This window comes from Ruditapes philippinarum, unplaced genomic scaffold, assembly GCF_026571515.1.
Source record: "Ruditapes philippinarum isolate M1 unplaced genomic scaffold, ASM2657151v2 ctg500_1_1_1_1, whole genome shotgun sequence".
Classification (NCBI taxonomy): Eukaryota; Metazoa; Mollusca; class Bivalvia; order Venerida; family Veneridae; genus Ruditapes; species Ruditapes philippinarum.
Genome location: NW_026867377.1, coordinates 325442 through 348447, shown reverse-complemented (window position 1 = coordinate 348447; position 23006 = coordinate 325442). Strand labels below are relative to the sequence as shown.

The 23006-nt window shown below is 33.4% G+C and overlaps 1 protein-coding gene across 1 annotated transcript in view; it reads right to left on the bottom strand.

Moving 5' to 3' along the window:
- Window positions 1-777: 777 nt before the first annotated feature.
- The window catches only part of LOC132735890 (uncharacterized), a 30110-nt gene continuing 7881 nt past the window's right edge, over window positions 778-23006 (bottom strand). The window contains exons 2-6 of the mRNA XM_060722917.1: window positions 21236-22396; window positions 7748-7839; window positions 5398-6249; window positions 3968-4105; window positions 778-2453 (exon numbers count right to left, since the gene is read on the bottom strand). Coding sequence (XP_060578900.1) covers window positions 2286-2453; window positions 3968-4105; window positions 5398-6249; window positions 7748-7839; window positions 21236-22376 — 2391 coding nt within the window. The 5' untranslated portion in view covers window positions 22377-22396 and the 3' untranslated portion in view covers window positions 778-2285. The remainder of the gene's footprint in view (window positions 2454-3967; window positions 4106-5397; window positions 6250-7747; window positions 7840-21235; window positions 22397-23006) is intronic.

Sequence of the window (23006 nt, the reverse complement as noted above, 5' to 3'; positions counted from 1 at the left end):
CACGGGGGCACTTTCAGGTTTTGTGAATTTCGTTTGTTTTCCCTGGTCGATCATTATCGACTTAAAAGGGGTCCTGTTTGGGACCATAAACAGGGCCCTTTTCCGGGAATTTGAGGGATGTTTTTTTTCATTTTTGACAACTAACAACACACACCAAAAATAAATTTTGCCCCCGATTTGATGATTTTTTAAAATCTTGATCTAGACTTAAAAATTTAAAGTAGTTTTCAAATAGGGCTATTCCAAAAAGGAATTTGTCTTAATCTTTAAGAAAGTCTTATAATTTTATTTCTGAGAATTAACCAACGATAAGTTGAGCCTAGTTTGTAGATAAATTAATGCTGAGCTTTCATTTATCTCTGTGCAATAAGTTTGTAAATGCTTCGAGTTAACCAGAAACTTAACTTAAATTTCCTATTGCACATATATTGCGATAATTAAATAGAAACGCCATACGATATCTAGAGTGACGCAATCATAGTTTTACACTAGTAAACAGTATGACGCAACGAAATATTTTGTAACAAAATGGAGATCTAAATTTATAGCGATAAAGTCATTAAAACTTAGATTTTCTCAACTTTATTTTTTACCTTCCGAATTTTTTTATACGCAATTGCGTATTGTGGGTAATGGGCGCTACGCCCTTGCTTAGCTCTAGCTCTTTGGGTTCTTTCAAAGAAGATTTTATAAGTTTTTACTATATGCATATAGGGAAAATCAATGACCCCCAGGGACCCGGCCAATTATGACCCCAGGGCTTTTATTTATATAAACTTGATAGACACTCATTAGAAGATGTTTCATGCTAAATATCTTAGCTCTAGCTCTTTGGGTTCTTTAAAAGAAGATTTTTTAAGCTTTTCTTTATGCATATAGGGACAATCAATGACCCCCAGGGGCGGGGCCAATTTTGACCCCAGGGCTTTTATTTGAACAAACTTGATAGACACTCATTAGAAGATGTTTCATGCTTAATATCTTAGCTCTAGCTCTTTGGGTTCTTTAAAAGAAGATTTTTTTAAGTTTTTACTATATGCATATAGAGAAAATCAATGACCCCCCGGGCGGGGCCAATTTTGACCCCAGGGCTTTTATTTGAACAAACTTGATAGACACTCACTAGAAGATGTTTTATGCCAAATACCTAAGCTCTTCCTCTTTGGGTTTTTTAAAAGAAGATATTTTAAGTTTTTTCTATTGGTTGCATGGCAACCAAAGTTCTGCATGGAATTAAATTCTTTGAACAATTTTTAAAGGTGACCACCAAAGGAACATTCCTGTGAAGTTTGGATGAAATTGGCTCAGCGGTTTATGAGGAGATGTCATTTAAAGTAAAAGTTTACGGACGGACGCCGGACGGACGGTCGGACGCCGGACGAAAAGCGATCATAAAAGCTCACCCTGTCACTTTGTGACAGGTGAGCTAAAAATGAGTATTTACAGGGTTAATTGCCACAATGTAAAATATTATTGACAATACAATGGAATGAATAAAAAATTTTCTTTGCATGACTTAATACATGTACAATGACAGTGCACAGTTCTTCAAAACCAGTTCACAGTTACAGTATTTGTACTGATTTTTGACCCCAGACCCTTTTCTTTCCAAGAAAATACAATTTTTAGCTAACCCTGTTCTTTGCAAGAGTATGAGAAGTTACAATCTTTGATACTTCCAAGAAAATGCAAAATTCCCAACTTAACCTGGTCTCTACAAAAAAAAAACAACTATTTTTAGCTGACATTTTTCTTTGCAAGAAAATGCAATTCTCTGAGATAATCCTGTCCTTTGAAAAAAATGAAATTTTCAGATAACTCTTTTGGTTTCAAATAAATACAATTTCCCAGCTTACCTATTCTTTGTAAATTATTGATACAATCTGATCATAGATATGTCAAACAAAAATATGCAAAAATAATTATCTGACATTTTCTTGTTACCTCAAATATAACCCACAATTTCCAAAATTATATACAAGAAAAGAACATCACTGGCCACTTGATGCTGTCATTTATTCTTTGGCATAAAGGTTTTCATGGAATTCTCTAGATTATAAATAAATACAATGCCCATGTCCAAACAATTTATCATTAAACTTGGTAACAATAAGCTTCATATTGCTTAAAATTGTTCAAACCATTGAAAATCAAGAAATAACTACTGTAATGATCAAAACTATTTTTCACCTGCTGGAACCGAAAGTGATTTAATACTAAAAAATCATAAGTGCTTTTACAAGAGTGATTTTATCGCATTAGTTTTGAGAATAACCATTCAAGGTTTACAGAGCTTTCTTGTTTTGGTTTTTGCTGTTTTCCTGATCCTTACAGTAGCAGTATTTGCGTAGATCTGGATATTTCTCCTGAACACAGGCTGGCTGACTTCCGTACATATCTAAACGGCTTATTTCTGTCTCGATCACCGTGTATACACCTGATGTCATGTTTACCTAGAAAATGAAAAATGTTTTTTTTTAAAAATTCTATTCAGACCACTCTACATGCATTTTCTTTAGCTATTCGGTTATAAGTCACACAATAACTGTCATATTGAAACTTTCCAGCCTTATTGGTGGAGGAAGACCTCAGGACAATGGAGTAGAACCACTGACCTCTCTTAATGAAGCTATCTGGACTTAAAGCACCCTTGCATAACAGTGTCCGATGTTTAGATTTGAACCCACAGCAGTCAATAGCGAGCGATTTGAAGTCTGTGATTTTAACTGCTCTGCCACTGAGACCTCCTATAACTGTTTAAGATTATATGCTAAAGTACTATAGTATTGTTTGATTGATTGAGTTTTACATCACACCGACACAGTATAGGTCATATCGCGACGTTCCAGCTTTACTGGTGGATAAAGACCTCAGTTGCCCTTTCCGTACATTATTTCAGACACGAAAGGCCACCTGAGTAGAACCACCGACGATCCGTATGCTAGCTGGATAGCTTCCTCACATGAAAGAATCCAAAGTCCTGTCGGGATTGGAACCCACAGCGGTGAGGGGCCTATAGTATTGAATTTCAAGTAAGTTACTGGTGAAGTAAAACATCAAATGTTTTTCGGTGCATTATTTTAAGATGTCAACATTAATCTTCTGTCAACCAGTTTTCTTTTATATATTTTTCACATGGCAAACATCACACAGAAATTAAATCCAGAAATGATGGACATAAATTTTAACATATTAAGCAAATTTTAACCATTCCCCCACATGAAGACCCCAGTAAAAAGATAATAATTGTTATTTTACACTGATCACCTATATTTTGATATTAATTTGTTCAATTTTCATCTTGCACAGATGTTTCAACATTTTTATATAAATCAGTTTCATTTGTCATTTTCCACAGATGTTTTTAAGTCTGCATTGTTTCTGTAATTCAGAAAGTCAATAACAATAAATATATTATCCAGGTAACATGATAGTGCTTGCATAAGGACATCAGAAATTCAAGTAAGACTACACAAAGTATATGGGTTTTTTTTAACATTAATTGAATTATTCTTTAACCTTTACCTGGCTAAAACCCAGGGATTCACATTTGCAACTTTGCCACCAGTATAGAGCTAGGCTGATCTGTACATCCATGTACTCTCCCCAGGCTCTATACTATTTGCTGATCAAATTTTGTGTTTTGATATGAAAATCTAACTTCAAATGAACTGTTCCAAATTCAAAGTATGGCAAATGCGTTACACAAATACAGCAGGCTACAGGTAACATGATAAGTTACTTAAATGTATTTGTTTTATAACAATTCCATAAATACCGCATCTGACTTTTGCTGGCTGCATGGGTTCAAACCATGTCAGGGGCAAATTGTTTTGGTGAGCAAGAAACTTTACACACATTGCTTAGCACTGGTTCGTTCCTGTTTAGGAACGGATTTGAGAGTGTTTCAATAAGATTATAGCTTCAAACACAAACTAAAATAAATAAGTATAAACTTAACTAATACCTGTACTGTACTTTCATATAAACCATGATTTGGTAAGGTTTTTATGGTGATCTGAAAGTGGGCGTGGTCAACTTTGATATTACTGGTGAAATTACCCACTCTATTATCATCATCTTGGGAATGTAGAAACATTAAAACCTGGAAAAAAAGCAATTATAATTGTTAAACGCACATCTTGCCTCAGAAATGAACTATCATAATTGTTAAAGGCACATCTTGCCTCAGAAATGAACAATCATAATTGTTAAAGATAAACTATGCTTAAATTTGATATTTGAAAATATTGAAAATTGCTGCAAAGTCTGTTTGTTAATATAAAATAAACATGTTTTGACTTCACACAAAGTGAGTAAATATGTTATCTTTAAAATTCTTCACACTAAAGGTGGTCACAATATGAATATATAGTGTCATAAAGGATCAAATTTACTTCACTAGTAATTGGGAATGCAGCTTCCCAAAGTACAAAGTTTGCACAATCCTTTATTCAAATTACATATTAAGTTAGAATTTCATAGATTTCAATTTATTTCTATGATAAAAATATTTAAGTCAAAGATGGGCATAGTACATCTTAAAGGGCTTTATCCTATTATACATCAAAATTATTACACAAAACATTATGAAAATTTATTTAGATGTAAATAAAGAGAAACTATTTAGGTTGGCTTGTCTCTGTGCTGGTTGCATTTTGAAGTTGTTTACTCAGCAAGCATTCAGAATTTAAAGGAAAAGAATTTATTTAAGAAGGTTCATAAACTTGATTAAAATATAAAGTTTTCAAGCTGTTGAGATAACTTTTTTGCTTTAACTTAGGCATGTGTTATTCCAGTAAATATCTTCATCTGTAAATAAGAAAAGAAATTTCAAGTAAAATCTTCACTGATTATTGAAAAATAATCAGTTACCCCAAAGAGTTAGTCAGAGATCGAAAATTACACTTGTCCACTTGTAATTAATCTTCTAGATTTGAAAGTGATTATCTTTTGCCAGAAATATAGTCAGGTAAGCCTGTACGCAGTCTGACCAGACTCTATAATGTTGGAAGCTCTATTTTTGTATTTGATGCTGATATATCCATTTAGCTTTAAATGGACTATCCCAAATTCAAAAGGGGACAAATCAATTACACAAGTTTGTTTGTTTGATTGGGTTTTACCTCACACCAACAAAGTATAGGTCATATGGCCATGTAACTACTTTACTGGTGGAGGAACTGTGCATTTTTTCAGGCATGAACAGGCACCTGAATAGAACCACTGACGTTAAGTAAGCTGGTTAGTTTCCTCACATGAAACAATTCAAGTCCCTATGGGGATTTAACCTAAAAGCGGTGATGGGCAAATGGTCTGAAGTCAACCTCTTGGCCACGGACACTCTAACAGTTAAGCAAGATAAAAGTTGATATCAGAGTAAACAACCTGACTTACCTTCTCATTTGGTACTAACAGATAAGCATGAAGTAATTTATTAAATTCTAACACCGCACAGAACTGTCTCATCCTCTTTGTTTCTTTATTTAGGAACTTTATTAAAGCTTTTATAGAGTTTTGTACATATTTGTCTTGTGCATCGAGTTCTAGCTGTTTGAGGCATGTGCACCAATGAATTTCTATATGAGCGTCCGAACATGTTCGCTCAGGCGGAACTGGGCGTAACAAACTAATTCCTCGCTGTTTTCTCTTTGTTTTATGAAAACTTCTTTTAAGATCCAAGATGTCAAGTAATGTTTCATGTACATCAAACGGAGTTGTAAGCTTATCGGAATTATTTTTGAGATTCGTATATAAATGTGGATATTTTTGGCGGAACCATTTCGGGAATGTTAATGACATGAGTGGAAGTCTCTCTTCCATTTTTCCCTGAACTGTGTATCGCACTTTGCTGTATCTTGCACCATGATCACCAAATACAAAAAGCACCGTGTTTTCTAAATGACCATTGTGTTTTAAAAATTCAAATAACCCGACAAAATCATCGTCCATGTATTCACCAGGGTTGTTATCCCAGTGGGTAAGCTCACTTCCGAACATAAATGCGAATTTTGAGACATTGTCGTATTTCACAAAAAAGTCTTTCAGATAATTTATCAAATACATATGGTTTGGTGTATTTCCGGTGCAATAACGTGGGCTGTTCTTTCGTAAATCCGTGTCCCACAATGACTGCCAAAATGGCCGCATGTAATGATCAGTGGGTGGGTCTCTAAAACCATTTAATCTTAAATTAAACACTCCTATAGATGGTTCATCTTCACCAAACATTGTCACATAGCCTCTTTCCTGAAATCATACTATACATCTTAATTCACAGTACAAAATAAAACAATAATTTAAAGAATAACAGCTTGATACTTAGGTCACACTGTCAATGTTCATATAGCAGCTATCTAGCTGATGCAGGATGATCCAAGGTACCCCCTCAGCGCATTACGTCAGGCACAAGGGCCAAACAGGTTGTCCAGGCACCGACCCTTCATAATCTAACTTAACTTACTTTCTCAAATGAAAGCATTCATTGTGTCCTTTGCTTGATGTAAGACAAAGGGATTCAGTCAGAAACCTTTTATGCTTGGTTAAAGAGATCTTGTTTAAGGTAAGCAACAAACAAGAAAATAATTTACATAGTATTACAAGAAATACAATGATATTAATATGATAATTATATATCTATACTCTATGTACAACTTGATATGTACAACTTGAGACCAGGCAATTTACAATACAAAAATTCTTTTCGGACGTCATCAGTTATACACAAATGTAGAGGATATTGAATGAGTGTAGGTTTAATACTAAATTATTGAACGAGTTGAATAAAATCATATTATGCGAGCCTCTGGCGAGCTTTATTTTATTTTATACAACGAGTTCAATAAATTTAGTATTAAATCTACACGAATATAACATTCTATTTATCATATATATAAAATAAGAACGGTAAACTGTTATCAAGAGTCATTTTTCTTTGACGCGCCTATAGTGTAACGCTAACATTAGCGCGCTTTATAGCGCAAATGACGTGACGTCAAAGTGTTATTACACTAGTGTAATATCGTCTAGTGTAATATCGTTTTTATTTAATGGCTTTATTACACTCCTGCGCCTCGGTTTATGTGATAAAACATCTTTATATAGCTTCATTGTGATGAACCTCATCTTTGTATACCCATATTATATATATTTTGTATATACTTACTATAAACATTATAACGTAGTATGTAATGAAAATATACTGTGGGTAACCAACAATATGTTACTGGTATAAAATATATACTGTGGGTTACCAATACTATGTAGTATGTTAGGAATATATAACGTGGATAACTGACTATGTTGTTGGTACAGAATATATACTGTGGGTGAATGACTATGTAGTAGGGAATATATACCGTGGATTACTGACGATATGTAGAAGGTACCAAATATATACTGTGGGTGAATGATGATATGTTGCAGGTATAAAAATATATCATGGGGAAACTGACAATATCTAGTGGGTATGGAATATGTAATGTGGGTAACTGACTATATGTAGTAGGTACCAAATATATCCCGTGGGTAACCAACTGATGATGGATGCAGCTTATTAAACAACCTCAAGTCCACTTCCTGGAAGTAACAAGTTCTGGTTACCACACTTGTCAATCAGCTAGTAGCTCTCTGGTAGCATATTATCTAAATTGAGAGGCAGATATAATAACCACTATGCCATCTCTGCCATGAAAATTTGTTGAAATTACGTCAACTTAGCTAGAATTACAAATATTGGTACATGTACCTGATAATGTTTCCATATCAACGGGTATATGTCAACAGTTTCTGAATCAAACTGGTTCTTCCTAACCTCAGGTAGCTCCATCTCTGTCTTACCTATAACAAAAACCAGGATATTTTAGCATGATTACTGTAAGAAAATTGGAAAAATTTACCAAGTCTACTAAAACATTCACTTTAACAAGGTAAAACACAAAGTAGTAAAATTGGTACATTCTATAAAAAACCGTAATTATGTCATAGTATACCTAAAACGGTTATTAATACTGGTTGGCTGAAATCTTCACAATAAAATTGGGGAATTTTCAGAATACCTTAAAATCACGATTTAACATTTTCAAAAGGGGGGCTTTTAATAAAGATAAACAAGAGGGCCATGATGGCCCTGAGGTCGCTCACCTGTATATAGCCCCCCCACACACCCATAAGAAGATGTTTTATGCTAAACATCTAAGCTCTAGCTCATTGGGCTTTTTAAAAGAAGATTTTTTTAAGTTTTTACTATACACATATAGTTAAAAACAATGACACCCCTGGGGCGGGGCCAGTTTTTACCCCAGGGCTTTTATTTGAACAAACTTTGTAGACACTTACTAGAAGATGTTTAATGCTTAATATCTAAACTCTAGCTATTTGGGTTTTTTCAAAGAAGATTTTAAGTTTTTGCTATACACATATAAGGAAAATCAATGACCCCCGGGGTGGGGCCAATTTTGACCCCAGGGGTTTTATTTCAACAAACTTTGTAGACACTCACTAGAAGATGTTTCATGCTTAATATCTAAACTCTAGCTATTTGGGTTTTTTCAAAGAAGATTTTTTAAGTTTTTGCTATACACAAATATGGAAAATCAATGACCCCCGGGGCCGGGCCAATTTTGACCCCAGGGCTTTTATTTGAACAAACTTGGTAGACACCTATTAGAACATGTTTGATGCTAAATATCTTAGCTCTAGCTCTTTGAGTTCTTTAAAAGAAGATTTTTTAAGTTTTTACTATATGCATATAGGGAAAATCAATGACCCCCTGGGACCGGGCCAATTTTGACCCCAGCGCTTTTATTTGAAAAAACTTGGTAGACACCCATAATAAGATGTTTCATGCTAAACATCTAAGCTCTAGCTCATTGGGCTTTTTAAAAGAAGATTTTTTTTAAGTTTTTTCTATACACATATAGTTAAAAACAATGACACCCCTGGGGCGGGGCCAGTTTTTACCCCAGGGCTTTTATTTGAACACACTTTGTAGACACTTACTAGAACATGTTTCATGCTTAATATCTAAACTCTAGCTATTTGGGTTTTTTCAAAGAAGATTTTAAGTTTTTGCTATACACATATAAGGAAAATCAATGACCCCCGGGGCGGGGCCAATTTTGACCCCAGGTCTTTTATTTGAACAAACTTTGTAGACACTTACTAGAAGATGTTTCATGCTTAATATCTAAACTCTAGCTATTTGGGTTTTTTCAAAGAAGATTTTTTAAGTTTGCACTATATGCATATAGGGAAAATCAATGACCCCCTGGGGTGGGGCCAATTTTGACCCCAGCGCTTTTATTTGAACAAACTTGGTAGACACTCATTAGAACATGTTTCATGCTAAATATCTTAGCTCTAGCTCTTCGGGTTCTTTAAAAGAAGATTTTTTTAAGTTTTTACTATATGCATATAGGGAAAATCAATGACCCCCTGGGGCGGGGCCAATTTTGACCCCAGGGCTTTTATTTGAACAAATTTGGTAGACACTCACTAGAAGATGTTTCATGCCAAATATCTAAGCTCTAGCTCTTGGGGTTTTTTAAAAGAAGATATTTAAAGTTTTTTCTTTTGGTTGCCATGGCAACCAGAGTTCTGCATGGAATTAAATTCTTTGAACAATTTTTAAAGGTGACCACCAAAGGAACATTCCTGAGAAGTTTGGATGAAATTGGCCTTGTGGTTTATGAGAAGATGTCATTTAAAGTAAAAGTTTACGGACGCCGGACGGACGCCGGACGCCGGACGAAAAGCGATCACAAAAGCTCACCCTGTCACTATGTGACAGGTGAGCTAAAAAAAGATAGATGAGATCAACAAGAAAAGGTGTAGTGAAAATGATTGTTTTTTCTCTCTCTTCAAATGATGTAAAAAATTCCATGCAAGTTATGTTTAAACACATCATCATCCTGTCAACCCATGACACCTTTGATTTACACTGCAAGCTCTCTAATAATGAATTTTCCTCCCAAAAAAATCCTTGCAGTTAACACCTTTGTTTCTTTATTTTCTTTTATTTTCTTAGTTTAAATTTTACACTAGATTTTCAAAAGAGGGTGGGAGGCGTTATTTAGGGTGGGGCGTTAAATCGGGATTTTACGGTTAATTGTGGGAATTTCATTGATTCCATCCTATTGCATTCCATATTGTAGGTTACTTAAGAAAAACTTTTTATTCCCTTTAACAAAGTTAATTGTTATAAGGTTATGCAACATGATAGTTACACTTTTCATTTATTACAAGCCAATATGTGACATATGGTTGTAACATATTTCAAAACTGCTACAAATCAATGGCCATTATGTATTGTATTTACTTGTGTCTCATATATACAGTAGTAACAATAATAAACTTGTACACTTAGATGTAAAAACTGATTCTTAATTCCAATGTATGCTAGCTTTTGTTTGCATGTTTTAATTGTTTATATCCTGACTTGAACTACAAGCATTTTTTTGGTCATATCTCCCGTGGTCAACCATGTTACTACCGGCTTTCCTGAACAACTATTACTGGTAATAGGAAATGACTCTGCAATTATGACTGACTATCAATCCTACATGATTTTTCAATCAGGGGTGAGAGACAAATGACCATTAGATTCAATGGCTGAGATAATGTGAACAATGGCAGCTATAATGCCAATGGTTGCTTCCTAAATCTGCACATTTGTGAATTTGTCATTGTTTTAGGCAATTTGCCAATATCTTATAAAACATCAAAGAAAAAAGTTTAAATGAAATCAATTTAAAAGTAATGTACATGTAATTGAAAGTAAAGTGAATTATTGACCATAAGCAACATCTTGTCAAGTTAATTATATACCTGATATTTCAGGCCAGATCATCAACAGCACAGAATATCAAGGTATATTGAAGAAAATTGCTACACAGATATACACGAAAGAGTTGTGGACTGTGAAATTTATTACTAAAGATGAAGAACAAACTTTAGTTAGAGTCCATCCGAGGGTAAAATACAAGAATCGTTCAGATAATTCTACAAGCAATCCACTTTGTATGTTAATAGTCTGATATCTTACCTATCAAATTTCATCGAGACCCCAAGCTCAAAATCAATCTGGTTCCAAAAATTCAAAATGGCCGCCAAGATGGCGGCTGAATTTTCTTAAATATTCACATATTCTTTTTTCTATGTTTAAACTACCAAACTAGGATATTCTAATCTCTTTTGTTGAATATAAATATTGAACATAGACTGTTTTTTGTAAAATTCTTGATTTTTTATAAAAAAGATTACATACAAAATTTTTAAGCCATTTTTTAGTTGAAAAAATATAAAAAAAATGATTTTTTATAACAAAAACAAAGTTTCAATTTTCCTTGTGCTTCAAATGAGCCTTCAAGTATATCAACAACCATTAGTAAACTAGATTATAGTGTATTTTGCCATTTTAACAAAAGTTTTGCTACACTATCTTTATTTTCTTGTCTTCCTGGACGCGAATAGTGGGTGGGGTAAACAGACCCAATTGCGAAAAATGACAAAAAACGGCTTTTGTTAACACAATTACTATATACATATATATACATACTAATAGTGAAAATACATGACTAACAAACACAGTTTGAAACCCTACTGATGGCTTGGTGACATTGCAGATTTTTATTTATGTAAGTACAATTTTTCTTTGTTACATATTTTTAAATAAGATAAAACATAGCCCCCCCCCCCCCTTTCATTGGTACCTGTGACTCATTTTTCTAAAGTTGATCGAATTTTATTTGAGGTTTTGTTGCATTGTTACTATAGTTCAAATTGTTTTTTTTAATATTCTGGCTTATATGAAGACCACTATAGTTTCAATGCAATATTTTTTTGCTATACAGTAATATTAAAAATCTAAGTTGTTTTTTCCTTTGTTACAAATACGCCATGAAATGTGCAGAAGAATACAAAAATCTGAATGACAAACCCAACATTATTTAATTGTTCCCAATTTATTAAACCCCTTGTAAGTTTTGGTAAAACAAACCATGTGTCAACCTTTTTAAAGATTTAGATACAGTTTATCCCTATATATTTATCCCTAAAAGACTTACATCATCATTGCTTTGAAACTTGCATAAAAAGTCGGATGAAGAATAGTGGTCGGATGCATTTGTTTTTCATTATCAATAACAAACATTTTTTTCAATAAACTCAATTTGAATTTAAATCAGGGATGGTTTTGTTAACAACAAATAATGGCAAATTCTTTTATTCCAGGGGATTTGAGCTTTTGTGTGTGTCACATACTAACCAAATCTAACAAGATGTAAACTTGCAATACTAACATTATTTACTAATACCCCATGTCATCGAAAAAGTTTAAATTTGGTCCCTGTTGAAAGAAGTTGTTTACTCCCGTGTCAATCAGACAATTTCTAAGAAATTGACAAAGACTGGAAAAAAGCATCCTGTGTCAACAGGAATCAGAAGATGCACTAAGTTTGTCCGTTAATGAGTACAAAGAGAAATACAAAACCTGTTGGGGTTTAATAACTATAGCTCAAGATATTGAACGATTTGTTAAATCAGCCATTTTGCCCATTCAGACTTCCAGTTCACTTTACGCGTTGAGATATTGTTTAAACTTACTTACTAAAAAAAGTGCTAATTGCACAAAACTTTGTAGAAATAAAAATAGTTGTTAACAATGTGATAGGCCATAAAAAGGTCAAGCCTAGCTGGCTTCTGTTGAATACCAAAAAAATTAAACACGTTTAATATGTGATGCTGCTGCAAAATGTTGATTTGGTTTTGTTTTGCAACAGTAACAATGAATGAATGCGTAGGTGTCCACCTAGAAAATTGATCGAAAATACGAACATGGCTCTTGGTTCATGACCAGTGCTTCTAGCAAAATTGAGTGCTGGAGATCTGATTCCGGAGACAAATATCATTTAAGAAGTTTATCTGCGCCGGCTTTAGCAGAGATTTCTATTGAGAAAGGATCTTTTCAAATCTGATTTACAGGCACCGGAATAGTTTTTCGATGAACTTGTGGCTTACATAGGAACACAAAAAGTTCTGACTTGAAGATTTCCCATTTAACTGTCCGATTAGCAAATATCATAACAATGCTAGGTGTCCGCTTGTATTACAATGACGTAAATTTAAAAAGGAATATTCAACAATTTGAAAAGCGTTTCTCAAGATTCCTTTTTCCTCGGGAATCGCATGGGTAAGGAAGTTTTGCTGTTCACAAGCGAAAAATTGGTGAAATGATCAAAAAAGTTGATGTGAATATTCATATGATGAAAGGGTAGTTGCTTACTAAAGCTGCAAATATAGTGCCAAGGAATTTCTAGAGAAGCAACAAAAACGCAGGTTTCGGGTGATTTAATCAAACATAACGACTCCCCAGTCACTGTAACTCTTATTGCGACATATTGCCGGTTCAAGCTGTTTAATAAAGCGATGATACAATTGTTACAATCCAGAAAGTCTGAGTTGTTTCTCAGAATCATTGTTTAATGTATCTGAAAAAAAATGCCCTCCTCAAGTACATCTTCATAGTCTGAAAACAAAGGAAACTCATTTACAGTTTTATTTGGCTCTGTAGCATGCCGAAACGGAAGAATCATTATTGTAATTCTGCTCTAGTGTTTGTATATGACAAAAGGACTCTTGAAATTTCCACTAAAATTGGCAATTATTTTCGAGTGTTATGACAGTCTTAAGGTATAGTGTTGTCCACAAATCTACAGTGAAAACTGGTACTCTTCATAATCTGCAGTCAGATAATATGACCACACAATCCAAATCTGTTCACTGAAAGGGTCCTTCCATGGAACGGGTATATCAATATTAAACACTGACATGATGCCGTTTATAAGCGGCGTCTACATCCCTGGAATGAAAATTGATCCTCAAGTTCAAAATTAAGAAGCTTCCTGGGATATTTACTGCGAGTTCCAAATGTTTCTGAATGGGCCGATTGTTAGCATGTAGCATTGACTACTCCAGTACATTGAAAATGTCTTGCCATGAAAAGGGTGGCTTGTGGATTTCAACAATTTATGCGTCAGCGTTACAGACTAAGCGTGCCTCCGATTTAAAGGCTGATTTTTTATAAGATTTATAAATTGTAATAAAAATAAGTATTTTCAAGAACAAAGACAAGTAATATCACTTACTTTTGATATATACTTAAAACTACCATATAGCCTAATTGTGTTATTCACGCATTAAAAAAGTATGATGATTATAAAAATCAGAAAACAGTCTTTATTGCGTTCACATGATTTTTCCCCAATTTTGGGAAAATTTTTTAAAATGTCTTAAGATCTAATTTTTTTTTTTTTAAAGTGATTTTTTGAAAAGTTTTAGCTCTCTAGGAAAGGGGCTTTAAATTTTATTTTAGTATTTAACAAACTTTTCGTCAGTTGATTAAAAATCTCTGATTAAAATACTCCTGGCAAATAAAAAATTTTAACCATTCAAAAAAGTTTTTTGATAAAAATATATTAAACTAAAAGATTTTTAATTTTTATATGAAATTTCTTGTAAGCATAATGGTTTTTTTTAAAATAATTAAGATTATACAGATTTAAAAATTCAAAAGAAATACTTTTGTTTTATTTTTCATTTATCTCTCTGTCTTTAGTTTGGTTAGACCATGTCAATTCTTTTGAAAAAAAGATACAGAATAAAAATATGTTTATGGGCCCGCGTTCCAAAGAATCCATTGCGGGGAAAATGTTCACCCAAACAATCCTGGGACAGTCACTACTTTTAATTCCTGATAAGCCCAAATTTCCCCGAATATCGCCATCTAACCTTGTACAGAAAAAATTATTACTTAATCCCGGATTCCCCGTTTTTGCGCTGATGCCTTTTTTTGCTTTAGTAAGCAAAAAAGTGGACATGGGCCAAATGAATTTGGTGAGGGATGTTTTTGTTTTGTTTTTGGGGTTACACATCGAATGCTGCCCCGAAAATATGGGCCCGCTTTTAAAAATAGGGTTGGGGGTTTTAGCCCCAAAAAGGGCCAAATTGCTATCCCGGTGTGCGATGCATTTGTGAAGGCAACCAATTTGCAAGAACTAGGCATGCAACCAGATTTAAAATTTCCCCATATATGCTTCTAAAAAAAGGGGAATATAATGTTTCTTGAAAACATCCAAGAAAAATTGGGCCTGAAATGTGTCTTGAAAATTTGGGGTGAAAATGCGAAAACAGGGAAAACCCAATTTTTTATTTTTTCTTTTTTTGAAAATGAGCTGATAAATTTTTACTTTTTTTTAGGGTATTTGAAAGGAAAATTTAATTTTACTTAAATTTTTAAAGCTTTTCCCCGGGTTTTTCCTTGCCACAAATTTTGCAGATTATTCCTTATCAAGGGCATGCTCCCTTTTTAGCAAAAAACCCCACCCGGGTTGTTCAGGTTTTAAAAAAGGGACTTTGTTTTAAGAAAACAGAGAGTAATTTTTCCCAAAACCCGTTTATCATGCCCGAGCAAAATAATAAAGTTGATTAAAGAGACGCGGCGCGCATTGGCTTGACAGAGAATCCAACGAACTTCTACGTTGGATGCTGTGTGTCTTGAAATAGCAAGGTTGTTCATGGTTTGAAGAACCTAACAATCCCCCTACTACTGAAAACAGTTTTAAACACCACGAGCAAACAAAAAGCGTGCAGGCTACTTTTAGGCAACAAGGAATGACCTTGTTTTGTTATATTCAAAACTAGGGAATCCATTTTCGAGTATTCTAAAATTTGCTTGTTCTGTAAATTAGGGATATTGTGGATTCCGGCGTATCGCGCCTCGAAGTAAAGACTATTTTAAGGTAAAAGCAGTATGGAACATATGTTGCATGAAAGACTTGAAAACTGACAAAATCAGTGATGGAAACAATAAAAAGAAAATTACTTTATTTAGGGAACCTGTTAAAACGCTGCGCAAAGCTTTAAAGGCAAAAAGCTTGAAGTTTCTCCTTTTAAAGAAAGAACGTGCCCCTTTTCCACCTTTGTGTCCCCAGGTTAGAAAGGGGACCTTAGTGAATTTTTTCACATAAAATACAAGCTATCCACCATCTTTGTCCATTTTAATTTTCGCTTGGGAAAAAAACAGATTGTGATTGTTTTTGGAAAAATTTCTGCAATGTAAAAGCTTATAAAACCCGTTTTTGTCAACTGATTTATTTTGGGGCGGGCTTATCAAAGCTAAACCTCAAAAATCTAATTTTTGGATTTCGTGAAAAATGGGTTTTTCCCCTACCTTTTGATATACTAAAGATGTCGTGGGTTATGTTTTGGATGATATGTTCAAAAAAGCCCAAAAAAAGGGAAAACGAAATGGTGTTGGGGTCGCCGAAGAGTGGCCCCGAGACAAAAGTTCCCTAAATTTTGGGAACTTTTTTAAATGTACAAAAAAGTCTGAATTATTTGAATTTTTTAGCCACTAGATAGTAATTAAGTTTAAACAAGATGAAAAGTATGTTTTATCAACAAAGGTGTTTTGATGTAATAGCAACATCTAAAATAGTAATATATCATCCATTGCTCCTTTTTCACATGAGGAAGCTGACACAAAGCTCATTCTTCATGGTCATGTTGGAGAATCTGGAATAAAAAGCGCAATGATTAAAACAGTTTGACACTGATGTTTTTCTTGCTGTGGGATGTTCCCAGGAGTGTGAAGTTGTAAAAATTGTGGGTTGATTTGGAGGAAGAAACCCTTCGTATATTTTCCTTCTTACACTAGTTGAAAAAATTGGTGTCAAGACAAGAAAAGGCAATTCCAGGGTTCCATTTTGCGATTTCGTGCTGCGACCAGGTATCGATTTGTGGCAGGGGGAAGCGGTGGAAATTTTAGAACTATGCTGAATAAAACAGACTTTTAGATTTTGGGGCATGCCAAAGGACACTGACATTTCTGAAAACATGGCAACTGTTGAAGTTTTTTTCTTTTTTTATGACGGTCAAAGGGAAAGCAAACAACAAATATGTCGACGGAAATTTCCACATAAAAACCGTCCATGATTCTATTCCCCCAAAACCGCGGTCTCTATCACACACACAGTCTGTTATAAGGGTTATTGTGGGCAAACTTTTAATCCCTCGAAAACTACCCTTCCATTGAGTACGGTTGACAAAAAAGGGGTGAGGATGTGTCCTTGGCAGCCTCTTGGGACAATTTGTTGCCGCGCAAAATTTGCTGGAACTATTAAAATTTTGCTGTAACAAGGGAAGGCTGCGCGGGAAAATTAAATGGTAAAAGCTGACCCGGCCGCTTTATGAAAGTAACGGGGCCCGGACAGGCTATGAAATGTTAAAAAAGTTTATGTTTAATATCATTAATTGATCTTAAAAATGTTTACATTGATATTTTGGTGAAATACGTAAGAACCGAGAAAAATGCGCTTTTATAGTTGGAATTTGTATTTTTTGGTTTATACTAAAAATTTGTCATAAATTGTCCTCTTCTTGAACAAGCCTTTAGTGGTCACAGTATAAATATTGATTATCAACTATTAAGATTAATCTTTTAACCTTGGATTTATTCCAGGGTACTAAGGTTAAATCCAAAACTGTCTTAAAAAATTTGTGGGAAATGAGTCATAAATGAAACCATATAAAATCCCTCACTGGTGACCATTTTACCGCAAATTTCTTTAGTCAAAAATTAATGTAAACTTTTCCTTTTGTTTAAAACACATATATATAATATTTTTATCTAGGTTTTGCATTATATTTTAAGCTAATGTATATATACTATGGGTATTTTCAAAATAGGATTTTTTGGGGCTCTTGGGGGCCCTTTTTAAATTTTTTCCCCCTTTTGATTTTTGGCTGGGTTCAATCCAAACGTCAAAACATCAAACTAAAATGATCAAAGTGGGTTTTTTTGTAGAATTTTTAGAACATTATATTATTTGACTCTAACTACTTAAAGCAAAACTGTGAAAACTTTTTCCCAGTACAAAAAATTTCCCAAACATTCAAACATTTAACCAAATGAAATATTGTTTATCCCTTTTTTAACATGAAACTCGGCTCCATTTCTTTAAATTTTTAATCATATCTTTGAAAATTTTTTTTAAAGAAAATTTTTTTTTAGTCAAAATTTTGGGATTTTTCAGTGAAAAAATTTTATTTTTTCCAGATGGCGACTGCAAGAAACAGTCAGGGTTTCCCCAGCCCGTAAACTGGGTTTCACTTATTTGGTACGGTATATCACTTTTAGCTCCAATTAACAGGGTTTTTGAAATTTTTAAACTGGATTTCCTATAAAGCGAAAAATTAATTTAAAAAAGGGGACCTGCTTTTGTATTAAAGTTTCCTATTAATTGCAAAACCCCAAACATGGATCATTTGTTTTTTAATAAAATCTTACAAATTTTAAAATCTATGTAATTATGTATTTTTTCGTATTTAAAATAAAAAATTGATTACAATTTAAATTTTCCCCCCTATATAACTCCCCACCACATATTTTTCATTTTAACTGAAAAAGACCATAACATTTTAAACCTACTTATGGGCATCCCTAGGTGGTAGAATCAAACTATTCAAGTGTGAAGGTTAACATGTCAGAGTTTTATTTCGTTGTTTTTTTTTCTTTTCTTGTAAATATTTTAACAAAACAATGGAATTCAAAAAAGTTTTGATTAACTTGGGAAATCTATAGAGGTATGTTATTTGAAATATGTATAACTTATTTATGTTATCCGAATTTCTTTTTTCACAAAGGTAAAACAAAGTCATTAACACTTTCAAATAGCTATTAAATTAACATCGTTATTCATTAGAGCTGTCACTGAATATTTTGATACTGATTTATCTTCTAAGTATTCAACATTCTATTTCAAAATTTATATTGATACAAATACAATTTAAAACCTGTTTTCCCTGTCTTGCTCAAATATGTCTGTATTTTATCTGCATAAATATGTTGGGTTTTTTTCTCTCCCTTTTTTTTGGTTAGCTTGAAACTTTAATTAAATTTTCAAGTACGGTGGTCAGTGATGTATAATAAGAAGAAAACATACTTTCTTGCTGTATAAGATGTCTGTAACAAGAATGCAGAAGCACAATGAAAACAGTTTTTATCACACACCTGTGCCAATTTTGAGACTCCGTAAATATGGTATTGCATGGCCGTGCATATATTTTGACGTGACGTCATTATAAGCGTTATACAAACATAGTGTAAAGACGCGCTAAATGTTAGCATTATACAATAGGCATGTCAATGAAAATTGACTCTTATTTCACTTTAATCGGTCTTTATTTTGGGTACTTGATAAATAGAATATCAAATTCATGTAATTTCATTACTGAATTTATTGCACTTGTTGAATAAAATAATATATTGCTCGCCAGAGGCTCGCATAATATAATTTTATTCAACTTGTGCAATAAATTCAGTATTGAAATTATACTCATTCAATATCCTCTATATAACACTTGCATTGTATTCAAAAGGTTTCCAATGACTACTAGCCATTTTATTCTATAATATCATTGATTGTTGGCTTTCCATATATCAACATAAAATGTTTCTATCAATGACAGCCCTTTAATTTATCTGGCCAATAAAATAATCACTATGATACATGTATGTTTTTATAAAACCTACAAATTATTCTGGAATAATTGCATGTATACCTGACATTTCAGGCCTGATCATCATTGATAGCACAGAACATCAAGATAATTTGAAGGAAATTGATGACGACAACGGACATGGCTGAGAAAACTAACAAATCTCTACAAGACAAGACTAAAATAAATGATGAGTCAAATAAATCATCGACTGATCCATCATCTTCTAGTTTGAAGTCCAGACAATGCTCTTATATTGATAAGATCTGCATCCAAACATCACAAGATACAGATAACTGCTGGATAGGTGGCATGACACTTTTTACTCCTGATCTTCTCATCATTACAGATTACAGTAACAGGGCCATCAAAATGGTTGATATAAGTGGAAAGTCTGTACTAGATCAACTATGCCTCGATAGTGATCCTTGGGATGTCACATTGGTTTCACAATATGAACTTGCTGTCACACTTCCCAGCAAGAAAACTATTCAGTTCTTATCTGTTTCAAGAAATACCCTCAAAAAGAAGCACACTCTGAAGGTTGATGGAACCTGTTGGGGAGTAAGCTGTCATAAAGATAAATTGGTGGTGTCATTTGGCAATCCGGCTAAAGTTCAAATCCTTCTTATTGATGGTACTGTATTACAGACAATCCAAGACGAAAATATTTTCAAAAGTCCAGACTATCATACAACATGTGACAATTATATTTATGTATCTGATTATAATATGAAAACAATCACCAAACTAAACTGGCAGTGTGAGGTGAAAGGTAAATATGTGAGTGCAGATAAGCTTTATGGCTTGACAATGTCAGAAGATGGGACAGTGTTTGTTTGTAACTATGACAACGATACAATAGAAGAGATATCAGGGGACTGTACTAAAGGACAAGTTGTTGTAAAGAATGTGTCAGATCCTCATATTGTCGTCTGGTCTGCTGAAACATGTACCTTGTTCACAAGCTTTCAAGAGTGTAATGAAGAGGATAACTTTATCAAAATCTTTAAATTGTCTTAAAAAGTAATAAATGATATTCGTACTAAAATTTAATGCCCTTCAACCTCAGTCAAACATTGTGTTTTTATCTGGAAAAAGTTGTGAATATACTCATTTTCAGATAGTTTTCAAAAGCTTATAATTTATAATTTAAAATTTGGCTAATGCTGTAAGTCATTTTTGTCCAATTTACCTTTTTAATTGAAAAAATCTAGATCTCTTTATAGAAAGTATTTGTTGTTTTTTTCTTTAAAGAAAAATTCTAATTGAAACATCCCAATCAAAAATTTAAGATGCTGTGAAAAATTTCTTCAACCATATATATAATTTTTTTGTTGGGTTTTATGTTGTACCAACACAGTATAGGTCATATGGTGACTTTACAGCTTTACTGCTGGAGGAAGAACTTAGGTGCCCCTCTGTACATTATTTCAGACACAAACAGGCACCTGAGTAGAACCACCAATGCTCTGTAAAATAGTGAGTTACATTTGAAATCTGATGATGCGTGCATGGCTAGAACATACAGCAGTGAGAGGCAAGTGGTTTGAAGTCTAGGACCTTAACCACTCAGCCACTTAAACATTCCAATAAAATTTGTATCAAATCCAAGTGTATTGACACACTATTTTTCAAAAGATAACCGAAATACAAATTAAGAAATGAAAAGTCTCACCTGTTAGCATTGGAATAAGAGCAGCTGTTGTGGCATCACCAACAATGTTATATCCATCCATTACTACAGCCCCAAGCTCCATTAGGTACTTGTACGTCTTTGGTAACTTTCTCTGGTACGACAAATGTGACATGGAATCGAGACCAAACATTAACACATTCATTTTTTTCTGCATTAATCTATTAGGACTTTTGCTAGTTATTCGTTCAAATACTTCTTTCTTTGGATTAACTTGCACAAAAAGTTGGTCAAAATCGGCATGCTCATCCCTGTCGAAGAAGTTGTCATCCAAGTATCGATCAAAATAATGGTCGTACTCATTTCTGTATGTTTCATTCTCAACGTCAACATCGACAGAATTGTCGTAATTTTGTATCAATCTTGCGCGGTACACATCTTGTACATCTATATTTGTTTCATTTTGATTTTGTATATTCACTTCTTTCTTGGTATCCTTTAACTCATTTGCTATCTTTCTGTTTCGTTCTTCACTTTTGTTTTCAAATTTAATATCCTTTCCTTCTTGTTCTTCCTCATCTTTCTTTAAGAAACATTTAATCCTTACAAAATCATGCAATAGAATCAAATCAAAAGGTTCTTTTTCCTTAGTCAAAGGATCTGTATATGAAGCAAAATCGTCCGAAACTCTTTCAACTCCATAGTACATGCATTTTTCTAACTCTCTATCACCTAGTTGACTCTTATTAAACTTAAAAACATTATCTTCTAAATAAAACAACTCTTCTTTAGTGCAGTTTAATGGAGGTAGTTTAAAAAACGCATATTTTACACTGTCGTGTTTCAAATCAAAATTAGGTCTTTTACAAACTTGTTCCGTAGATGAAACATTCTTCTTTGATTCGGATCTAGATGTCCGGAGTATCTGTTTCAGGTTCAAATGTTCCGCTATATTAACTACTTTTACAGTAGTCTGAGGTTGTGTTTGACAATATACACAGTATTGTCCGATGCATGGAAATTTACAATTCAGTTGATTCTCGTTGCCACCATAATCTGTGTACGAGTCGATCGAGTCTGTCCATATGTACAATACAATGAGACAGATTAATAAAAGCAAGATGTGTCCTTTTTTCCGTCGCATGTACCGGTACACCATTGGACAATCATGTGCTTCACACATATAGCGCCTTCTGAACCTTCCTGAAAAAAAAAAACAACATAAAAATTTACCTATGTTCTGAAAGAGTTTTTTCTGTTTTAACATGTTATGTATCATGTGTGCATACCTATATGTACCTTGATTAATACAACCTCTCACTACAGTTACTGTGTTAAGGGAACTGAATCGTCAGCTCAGTTTTCTAGAGCCTTGTGATAATAATAAAATAGCTTGCAAACCTGTGGTCATGTCAGTTTGAATCCCACATAAGACAAATTTTTTACATGATACATTTGCTTCTGTATTAGTTACTGTAACAAATTTGAAATGTTTGTAAGGAGCAATTCATGTGTAAATTTGAAAACCGTCAATAATTTTGACTTATCTTGAAGCAGCATACCATCTCCAGATACAGGCTTAAGTGCATGAAAAATTTTGAAAATGTATTTAAAAGTGAACTGAAATATTGTGAAGTGAACGAAGAAAGTAATTTACACACATCAAAATAATTATCCACAAAAAATTCAAAAAGAGGCCAAATATGCAAAATTAGATACACAGTAGAAATGTGGTGATAAATACTGCAAAATCTGATGTTTAAATAGCATATAACATGTAACTGAATCTTTAATCTTTTCACAGACACTTGGG